At 44.6% G+C, this 11,057-nt stretch overlaps 3 protein-coding genes across 3 annotated transcripts in view; all 3 read left to right on the top strand.

The window, feature by feature from the left end:
* The window catches only part of TbgDal_VIII8230 (receptor-type adenylate cyclase, GRESAG), a gene marked incomplete at both ends in the record, with an annotated part of 4,179 nt that extends 2,571 nt beyond the window's left edge, over nt 1–1,608 (top strand). The window contains one exon of the mRNA XM_011777854.1: nt 1–1,608. Within this exon, the coding sequence (XP_011776156.1) occupies nt 1–1,608 (1,608 nt within the window).
* Nucleotides 1,609–2,778: 1,170 nt separating this feature from the next.
* Nucleotides 2,779–6,426, top strand: TbgDal_VIII8240 (receptor-type adenylate cyclase GRESAG 4,putative; the record flags this gene model as incomplete). The annotated part of the gene is made up of 1 exon (XM_011777855.1): nt 2,779–6,426. The coding sequence occupies one exon, from the start codon at nt 2,779–2,781 to the stop codon at nt 6,424–6,426; it is 3,648 nt and encodes a 1,215-aa protein (XP_011776157.1).
* A 1,315-nt stretch (nt 6,427–7,741) lies between these two features.
* Nucleotides 7,742–11,057, top strand: TbgDal_VIII8250 (receptor-type adenylate cyclase GRESAG 4,putative, (fragment); the record flags this gene model as incomplete). Its single annotated transcript, XM_011777856.1, has 1 exon — nt 7,742–11,057. A coding segment is annotated over one exon (3,316 nt), but the record flags the coding sequence as incomplete, so codon positions are not given.

Here is an 11,057-nt window from a genome sequence, read left to right on the forward strand (position 1 = left end):
CACAGGGACGTGGGGAATGAGAGTAAATGGACTCCACTGGCGCTGCTTGGGTACGCGACTGCACGTGCAATGGAAAGTGTTGTGTTGCAAATGGGGCGTGTGAACTCAGAAGAGCTTATCAACACTATATTCAGTCAGTCTGTAATTGTAGCGGATGACATGTGGTATGGACCCTTTGAGGACAGTTGTTCCAATAGCCGCTGGTCATCAGCGAAAGACTGCATTGTGAATTACGGTGCGACACATATTTCCGTGTGGTCCATGGCTCGTGTGTTGAATCCTTCCGTACCTCCTGTTAGTGGAGTGGCAACACCATCAATACGTTACTACAAAGATGGATTGAATATGACTGAGGAAGAATTTATTGGCACAATTGTGGGTACCATTTTGTGTTTGATAGCACTTGTGCTGATAGTAATGCTTATGCGGAAATGTATGCGTGGGGATACTCGCGATAACGAGAACGCACCAAAAGAATTGACAGACCCCGTAACGCTAATATTCACTGACATCGAGAGCAGCACTGCGCAGTGGGCAGCACACCCTGAGCTTATGCCTGATGCTGTTGCAACACATCACCGCCTAATTCGCACATTGATTTCCAAGTATGGATGCTATGAAGTGAAGACTGTTGGAGATTCTTTTATGATTGCATGCAAGAGCCCTTTCGCTGCTGCGCAATTAGCGTGTGACCTGCAACGATGCTTTTTAGAACATGATTGGAAGACTGATGTGTTTGATACGTCTTATCGTGAGTTTGAGCGGCAGCGTGCGGAAGATGATGGGGATTATGTTCCACCCACTGGCCATCTTGACCCTGATGTTTACAGTCGGTTGTGGAATGGACTGCGAGTGCGTGTTGGAATCCACACCGGGTTGTGTGATATTCGGCATGATGAAGTGACGAAAGGATATGACTACTACGGTCGTACATCGAATATGGCAGCACGAACTGAGAGCATTGCTAATGGCGGGCAGGTGCTGTTGACACGTTCGACATACCTTTCATTGAGTACTTCGGAGCGTGAGCAATTAAATGTGACTGCATTGGGTGATGTGCCATTGCGTGGTGTACCCAAACCTTTGGAGATGTACCAATTGAATGCGGTACCCGGAAGGACATTTACTACACTGCGACTTGACCATGAGGTTGCTGATGACGAAGATACGAGTGTTTCTTGCAGTGATGGGAGTTCCATTGGTGCAGTTCTCAGTGATGCCGCTCAACAGGTTGTTGCTTGCGTTGAAGCACTACTTGGTGCATTCCCCACTGCGCAGCGTAAGAAATTACTTATGCCATTTTGTAACCGATGGGGAGTTTCGTCACCTTATAATGTTTCTGATACGTGGGATGCAACCACGTGCCGTAATGTTACTCGCCTGCTTGCCGCGAAGGTTGGTCGTGTTGTGGATTTTGGGACGAAGAATACTCATGACAGTGTACAATTCTCTGAGAGACGCTCGGGAACTTTTCCGTCCAGGTTAGCTGCCGCTGTTGATCTCGTAAGCATCCCTTCAACTTCCTCCTGTATTCAATCCAGCTGCAGTATTATATACATGAATGTGCCAGATGATGATGATACCAGCAAATATTCCCCTAAGCATTGAAATATGTGTCCATTATTGCCAGAATAATTGGATAAGGTTCAATGAAAGATCTGTGCATGTTTCTTGTTCGATATTGGATGTTTTCGATAATATTCTTTTTAGGTTGTCTCTATTACTATGTATACACAGTATCCTCCTCACATGTTGGGTGCTTTCCATATTCGTGTGTTCCGCTTAGCTAGTGATTAAAGTACTTACTGAAGCAAACCCACTTTTTGTTTATTGTTATAAAGTGGGGGATGTACTTATTTTCTCCATACTCTCACTGTGTGAAGCGTTATTTTTCTTGTTTCCCACTTCCGGTGAGCGGGTGTCAGGCAAAATGCACTGACCTCCTATATTAATGAAAATCGATGCATTCCCGTGCTGGACAGATAAGCCATCGTATTATTAACGTCTAATGTTGCTGTTGGTACAACATATCACTGTTGTTCACTTTGCTTTCCTTTACTATTATATTGAAATGGTTTATTGTTTTTTTCTTTTTGTGTGCATATATCTGTATATGTGTTTCGATATACCGTCACCACTCTACCACGTTGATGGATTGGGGAATGGCTACTGATTGATTAATGCATGGTTTTATGTCACTTTAATAACAACATTGTATTCCATGATGGCTTTCAGCAACTGACCCTTGTGTGCAATTTCCTGTTTATTTCCCTCTACTGACACAAATCTTTTTTACTAATATCTTTTCCTTCTTTTATCACTTTCCAGGACTTGACAAGCCAAATATGTGAGGCTGGCTATTGCATTCGGAAGGACATTTACTACACTGCGACTTGACCATGAGGTTGCTGATGACGAAGATACGAGTGTTTCTTGCAGTGATGGGAGTTCCACTGGTGCAGTTCTCAGTGATGCCGCTTATCAGGTTGCTGCTTTTATTGAAGCACTACTTGGTGCATTCCCCACTGCGCAGCGTAAGAAATTACTTATGCCATTTTGTAACCGATGGGGAGTTTCGTCACCTTATAATGTTTCTGATACGTTGGATGCAACCACGTGCCGTAATGTTACAGTCACTTGTGTGTAATTGAATTTCAACTGCACTCTCTTCTGCTCCCTTTCGTGCCCTTACAGTATTGTCGTCTGTTATCATTATTATTATTCTCTCATTTCTCTCCTTTAAGACTTACGAATTCATCAAGTCAAGTCACCAGTGTTATGACTTCCTTCGTGCGTCTTGTTACTCCACTTGGCGCTGCAGTGGCTTGCAGTCATCTCCTCATGGTTGTGTTACCGCTGCTGTTACTTATTCCTGGTTTATGTGCTGATAAAGACTGTAAAAGTAGCAGTGTAACGGTGAGGGTGTATAATTTGTTGTACGGCTCCGACGTATCAAAAGCAATCTATGAACCCGTCATTGCTGGTTTCAATGCCTCGCTACATGCGCATAATGATGATTTGCCGGCAAATGTGTGCATAGAGGTCGAACATGTTCATGCCAGAAGCGATGAAGATTACGTCTCATATTTGAAGAATAAAATTGATGGAGATGCTGCTGTACAAAATAAGAGTGAACTGCCCATTCTGCTGGGACCTGTTGGTGATGAGACTACTCTCCATCTCACCTCGGAACTTGAGAAGTTTGAAATAGTGGCCTTTTCTCCCTTTACTGGATCTTCGGATGTGCGTGTGTGGAAAAAGAGTCTGTACTTCCTTACGGCATCGCCTGTTGCGGAGGTGCTTGCACTAATTCGTTATGCTGTGAGTCAATTGAGGCTTCAGCGACTGGGTTTTATGTACCTGAAGGGTGTGTTTTATGGCGATAAGGAGTATAAGCTGACACTTAAGGTAATGTCGATTATGGGTCGTAAATTGTGCGGTGTTTTCGAATTAGACAGCTCTACTGATGGAAGGGCTTCTGATGATGATTTTGAGGCTGCATGGAAAAGGTTTGCTCCCACGATGCCACAAGGTGTAATTGTGTTTGGTTCGCCAATTGAGGATACGAAGAGGTTCCTGATGAAGTTTTTAGGGAGCAATGAATTGAGAGGTGCTTATATATTAATTCCTTCTATGCTTCAATATGTTATCAAAAACAGTTGGATGAAGGAGTTGGCCGTAAAGAATTTTGTGCCTGAGAGAGTGATACTGACGGGTCTGACTCCACTTGCAAATGATAATGAATACATAGCGGTACAGAAGTTTCAGACTGATATGGAGAAGTACCTGGAAAAAAATGGAAAACTTAATGGTCACAATTATGAAAAGGGTCACTTTTACCAGCACAGTACTGACGGAGAATTGATGGTGCACGGATGGATTGTGGGCGAGGTCTTGTGGCGTACACTGGGAAGTCGTGAATTACTGTGCAACCGTACAGCTTACATTAACTCTCTGTACAACCAGCGTCGGTATGTTATCGATGATCTTGTGATTGGTGATTTTGGTGGTGAATGTGAGGGGAAGGCTGGTCAGCGTGGAGCTGCATGCAAATGTAATCAAGGTGGAAATGTTGTTTACATGAAGAGGATGGGAACTGATCGGAATCTACATCCTGTGAAGGAGGGTGTAGTGACTCTCGCTTCATCACGCTGCTATACGAATCTCTTACAACTGTATGCCCCATTGAATGGTATAATGTTTCGACTAGAAGACAATCCATTGGCGCAGCGGATTGCAGAGGAATATCGCGATGGCGCCTCCCTCGTTGTTGGAAAGGGCCAATTGGGTCAAGGTGATCGCTTCTTTTTGCATGAACTGAATTCGACATCGAGTGCGACAAAGCACAACATGTTAGAGGAGGTTAAAGAGCGTGTTGTGACGGCCGTGTTCGGTGTTGTGGATGATGCGCTACTGTCGATGACAGATATGACATTTATTGATCCCATTCCTCTCACTCCCAGGTTGAAACACCCCGGAAGGAATGTGTTGCATTTGTCTCCAACAATTGAGCAGCAGATTTTTGTAATGGTGGAGCGTGTTGTGGTTCCGAATTCCTGGGGGAGTGTGCATGCAATTGTTCGCAGTAGTGATGTACGTGGAATAAAATCTGTTCTTCGAAAGACTTTTTGGGCACTTGGTGGGTCGCTGGGTGCTTTCGACGAAGTTACCGACAGTGAAAGTGTGAAGAGTTTGTTACCGCATAGCGGCTTCGTTCTCGTTATTGGTCTAACTGAAGCTGATATTACTGAAATCGCTGAGCATCTTGACAATCACAGGGGAGTGCGTGTATTTGTGTTATTCTTCGATGTGGCACTGCTGTACAGTGAGTTTGTGAAGGTATTCAAAAAGCATCCGCAAGCTGCCGAGCGGTTACTATTCGCAACAAGCCTACCACACTGGGCAGACAACAATACGACATCCGAGACGGTTCAGGAATTTCACAGGGACGTGGGGAATGAGAGTAAATGGACTCCACTGGCGCTGCTTGGGTACGCGACTGCACGTGCAATGGAAAGTGTTGTGTTGCAAATGGGGCGTGTGAACTCAGAAGAGCTTATCAACACTATATTCAGTCAGTCTGTAATTGTAGCGGATGACATGTGGTATGGACCCTTTGAGGACAGTTGTTCCAATAGCCGCTGGTCATCAGCGAAAGACTGCATTGTGAATTACGGTGCGACACATATTTCCGTGTGGTCCATGGCTCGTGTGTTGAATCCTTCCGTACCTCCTGTTAGTGGAGTGGCAACACCATCAATACGTTACTACAAAGATGGATTGAATATGACTGAGGAAGAATTTATTGGCACAATTGTGGGTACCATTTTGTGTTTGATAGCACTTGTGCTGATAGTAATGCTTATGCGGAAATGTATGCGTGGGGATACTCGCGATAACGAGAACGCACCAAAAGAATTGACAGACCCCGTAACGCTAATATTCACTGACATCGAGAGCAGCACTGCGCAGTGGGCAGCACACCCTGAGCTTATGCCTGATGCCGTTGCAACACATCACCGCCTAATTCGCACATTGATTTCCAAGTATGGATGCTATGAAGTGAAGACTGTTGGAGATTCTTTTATGATTGCATGCAAGAGCCCTTTCGCTGCTGCGCAATTAGCGTGTGACCTGCAACGATGCTTTTTAGAACATGATTGGAAGACTGATGTGTTTGATACGTCTTATCGTGAGTTTGAGCGGCAGCGTGCGGAAGATGATGGGGATTATGTTCCACCCACTGGCCATCTTGACCCTGATGTTTACAGTCGGTTGTGGAATGGACTGCGAGTGCGTGTTGGAATCCACACCGGGTTGTGTGATATTCGGCATGATGAAGTGACGAAAGGATATGACTACTACGGTCGTACATCGAATATGGCAGCACGGACTGAGAGCATTGCTAATGGCGGGCAGGTGCTGTTGACACGTTCGACATACCTTTCATTGAGTACTTCGGAGCGTGAGCAATTAAATGTGACTGCATTGGGTGATGTGCCATTGCGTGGTGTACCCAAACCTTTGGAGATGTACCAATTGAATGCGGTACCCGGAAGGACATTTACTACACTGCGACTTGACCATGAGGTTGCTGATGACGAAGATACGAGTGTTTCTTGCAGTGATGGGAGTTCCATTGGTGCAGTTCTCAGTGATGCCGCTCAACAGGTTGTTGCTTGCGTTGAAGCACTACTTGGTGCATTCCCCACTGCGCAGCGTAAGAAATTACTTATGCCATTTTGTAACCGATGGGGAGTTTCGTCACCTTATAATGTTTCTGATACGTGGGATGCAACCACGTGCCGTAATGTTACTCGCCTGCTTGCCGCGAAGGTTGGTCGTGTTGTGGATTTTGGGACGAAGAATACTCATGACAGTGTACAATTCTCTGAAAGACGCTCCAGCACGTCCCGTCCCGGTTAAATGCTGTTTCTGAGGAGTGTAGTTTAGCTTCAACTTCTACCTGTATTCAATCCAGCTGCAGTGTTGTGTACATGATGAATGGGCCAGATGATGATGATACCAGCAAATGTTCCCCTAAGCATTGCAATATGTGTCCATTATTGCCAGAATAATTGGATAAGGTTCAATACATGATCTGTGCATGTTTCTTTTTAGATTTATTGTTTTCGATAATATTCTTTTTAGGTTATATTTTCCACTTCTATGTATACACAGCATCCTCCTCACATGTTGGGTGTTTTTTTTTTTTTGGTAATTGATAAATTTGTTTACAGGACTTTGCCAACCTATGGTAATAATACGTAGAGGGGTAATAGTTTTTTTCCTTTATTATGTGATACCGGAGCATGCGTATCACTGCTGATGCTCCGGCCCATAGTTTATGATATGTGTTGTTCTTTTCCACCCCCGGTAAGTGGGTGTCAGGCAAAATGCACTGATATCCTCTTTTGGTGGGAATTTATAAGTTACCATGCTGGACAGATAAGCCATCGTATTATTAACTTCTAATGTTGCTGTTGGTACAACATATCAGTGTTGTTCACTTTGCTTTCCTTTACTATTATGTTGAAATGGTTTATTGTTTTTTTCTTTTTGTGTGCATATATCTGTATATGTGTTTCGATATACCGTCACCACTCTACCACGTTGATGGATTGGGGAATGGCTACTGATTGATTAATGCATGGTTTTACGTCACTTTAATAACAACATTGTATTCCATGATGGCTTTCAGCAACTGACCCTTGTGTGCAATTTCCTGTTTATTTCCCTCTACTAACACAAATCTTTTTTACTAATATCTTTTCCTTCTTTTATCACTTTCCAGGACTTGACAAGCCAAATATGTGAGGCTGGCTATTGCATTCGGAAGGACATTTACTACACTGCGACTTAACCATGAGGTTGCTGATGACGAAGATACGAGTGTTTCTTGCAGTGATGGGAGTTCCATTGGTGCAGTTCTCAGTGATGCCGCTTATCAGGTTGCTGCTTTTATTGAAGCACTACTTGGTGCATTCCCCACTGCGCAGCGTAAGAAATTACTTATGCCATTTTGTAACCGATGGGGAGTTTCGTCACCTTATAATGTTTCTGATACGTTGGATGCAACCACGTGCCGTAATGTTACAGTCACTTGTGTGTAATTGAATTTCAACTGCACTCTCTTCTGCTCCTTTTCGTGCCCTTACAGTATTGTTGTCTATTATCATTATTATTCTCTCATTTCTCTCCTTTAAGACTTACGGATTCATCAAGTCAAGTCACCAGTGTTATGGCTTCCTTCGTGCGTCTTGTTACTCCACTTGGCGCTGCAGTGGCTTGCAGTCATCTCCTCATGGTTGTGTTACCGCTGCTGTTACTTATTCCTGGTTTATGTGCTGAGGAGTGTAACAGCAGTGGTAAAGTGACAGTGAAAGTGCACAATTTGTTGTACAGCTCTAAGATATCAAGTAAAATCTATGAACCCGTCATTGCTGGTTTACGTGCGTCGATAGAATCGGACAAGAGAAATGTGCCGGCAAATGTGTGCATAGAGGTCGAGCATGTTCATGCCAGAAGTGATGAGGATTACATCACATATTTACAGGGCGAGGTAAAGGGAGAAAATGATGGAAATAGTAATGAACTGCCCATTGTGCTGGGACCTTTTGGTGATTGGGAAACTCATAATATTTCCTCGAAACTTGAAGAGTTGAAGGTAGTTGCCTTTTCTCCCTTTACTGGATCTTCGGATGTGCGTGTGTGGAAAAAGAGTCTGTACTTCCTTACGGCATCGCCTATTGCACAGGTGCTTGCACTAATTCGTTATGCTGTGAGTCAGTTGAGGCTTCAGCGACTGGGTTTTATGTACCTGAAGGGTGTGTTTTATGGCGATAAGGAGTATAAGCTGACACTTAAGGTAATGTCGATTATGGGCCGTAAATTGTGCGGTGTTTTCGAATTAGACAGCTCTACTGATGGAAGGGCTTCTGATGATGATTTTGAGGCCGCATGGAAAAGGTTTGCTCCCACGATGCCACAAGGTGTAATTGTGTTTGGTTCGCCAATTGAGGATACGCGAAAGTTCCTGATGAAGTTTTTAGGGAGCAATGAATTGAGAGGTGCTTATATATTAATTCCTTCTATGCTTCAATATGTTATCATAAACAGTTGGCTAGAGGAGCTGCTCGTAAAGAATTTTGTTTCTCGAAGAGTGATACTGACGGGTCCGAGTCCACTTGCAAATGATAATGAATACATAGCAGTACGGAAGTTTCAGACTGTCATGGGGAAGTACCTGGAAAAAAATGGAAAACTTAATGGTCACAATTATGAAAAGGGTCACTTTTACCAGCACAGTACTGACGGAGAATTGATGCTGCACGGATGGATTGTGGGCGAGGTCTTGTGGCGTACACTGGGAAGTCGTGAATTACTGTGCAACCGTACAGCTTACATTAACTCTCTGTACAACCAGCGTCGGTATGTTATCGATGATCTTGTGATTGGTGATTTTGGTGGTGAATGTGAGGGGAAGGCTGGTCAGCGTGGAGCTGCATGCAAATGTAATCAAGGTGGAAATGTTGTTTACATGAAGAGGATGGGAACTGATCGGAATCTACATCCTGTGAAGGAGGGTGTAGTGACTCTCGCTTCATCACGCTGCTATACGAATCTCTTACAACTGTATGCCCCATTGAATGGTATAATGTTTCGACTGGAAGACAATCCATTGGCGCAGCGGATTACAGAGGAATATCGCGATGGCGCCTCCCTCGTTGTTGGAAAGGGCCAATTAGGTCAAGGTGATCGCTTCTTTTTGCATGAACTGAATTCGACATCGAGTGCGACAAAGCACAACATGTTAGAGGAGGTTAAAGAGCGTGTTGTGACGGCTGTGTTCGGTGTTGTGGATGATGCGCTACTGTCGATGACAGATATGACATTTATTGATCCCATTCCTCTCACTCCCAGGTTGAAACACCCCGGAAGGAATGTGTTGCATTTGTCTCCAACAATTGAGCAGCAGATTTTTGTAATGGTGGAGCGTGTTGTGGTTCCGAATTCCTGGGGGAGTGTGCATGCAATTGTTCGCAGTAGTGATGTACGTGGAATAAAATCTGTTCTTCGAAAGACTTTTTGGGCACTTGGTGGGTCGCTGGGTGCTTTCGACGAAGTTACCGACAGTGAAAGTGTGAAGAGTTTGTTACCGCATAGCGGCTTCGTTCTCGTTATTGGTCTAACTGAAGCTGATATTACTGAAATCGCTGAGCATCTTGACAATCACAGGGGAGTGCGTGTATTTGTGTTATTCTTCGATGTGGCACTGCTGTACAGTGAGTTTGTGAAGGTATTCAAAAAGCATCCGCAAGCTGCCGAGCGGTTACTATTCGCAACAAGCCTACCACACTGGGCAGACAACAATACGACATCCGAGACGGTTCAGGAATTTCACAGGGACGTGGGGAATGAGAGTAAATGGACTCCACTGGCGCTGCTTGGGTACGCGACTGCACGTGCAATGGAAAGTGTTGTGTTGCAAATGGGGCGTGTGAACTCAGAAGAGCTTATCAACACTATATTCAGTCAGTCTGTAATTGTAGCGGATGACATGTGGTATGGACCCTTTGAGGACAGTTGTTCCAATAGCCGCTGGTCATCAGCGAAAGACTGCATTGTGAATTACGGTGCGACACATATTTCCGTGTGGTCCATGGCTCGTGTGTTGAATCCTTCCGTACCTCCTGTTAGTGGAGTGGCAACACCATCAATACGTTACTACAAAGATGGATTGAATATGACTGAGGAAGAATTTATTGGCACAATTGTGGGTACCATTTTGTGTTTGATAGCACTTGTGCTGATAGTAATGCTTATGCGGAAATGTATGCGTGGGGATACTCGCGATAACGAGAACGCACCAAAAGAATTGACAGACCCCGTAACGCTAATATTCACTGACATCGAGAGCAGCACTGCGCAGTGGGCAGCACACCCTGAGCTTATGCCTGATGCCGTTGCAACACATCACCGCCTAATTCGCACATTGATTTCCAAGTATGGATGCTATGAAGTGAAGACTGTTGGAGATTCTTTTATGATTGCATGCAAGAGCCCTTTCGCTGCTACGCAATTAGCGTGTGACCTGCAACGATGCTTTTTAGAACATGATTGGAAGACTGATGTGTTTGATACGTCTTATCGTGAGTTTGAGCGGCAGCGTGCGGAAGATGATGGGGATTATGTTCCACCCACTGGCCATCTTGACCCTGATGTTTACATTCGGTTGTGGAATGGACTGCGGGTGCGTGTTGGAATCCACACCGGGTTGTGTGATATTCGGCATGATGAAGTGACGAAAGGATATGACTACTACGGTCGTACATCGAATATGGCAGCACGGACTGAGAGCATTGCTAATGGCGGGCAGGTGCTGTTGACACGTTCGACATACCTTTCATTGAGTACTTCGGAGCGTGAGCAATTAAATGTGACTGCATTGGGTGAAGTGCCATTGCGTGGTGTACCCAAACCTTTGGAGATGTACCATTTGATGCGGTACCCGGAAGGACATTTACTACACTGCGACTTGACCATGAGGTTGCTGA

This window comes from Trypanosoma brucei, chromosome 8, assembly GCF_000210295.1.
Source record: "Trypanosoma brucei gambiense DAL972 chromosome 8, complete sequence".
NCBI lineage: Eukaryota > Euglenozoa > Kinetoplastea > Trypanosomatida > Trypanosomatidae > Trypanosoma > Trypanosoma brucei.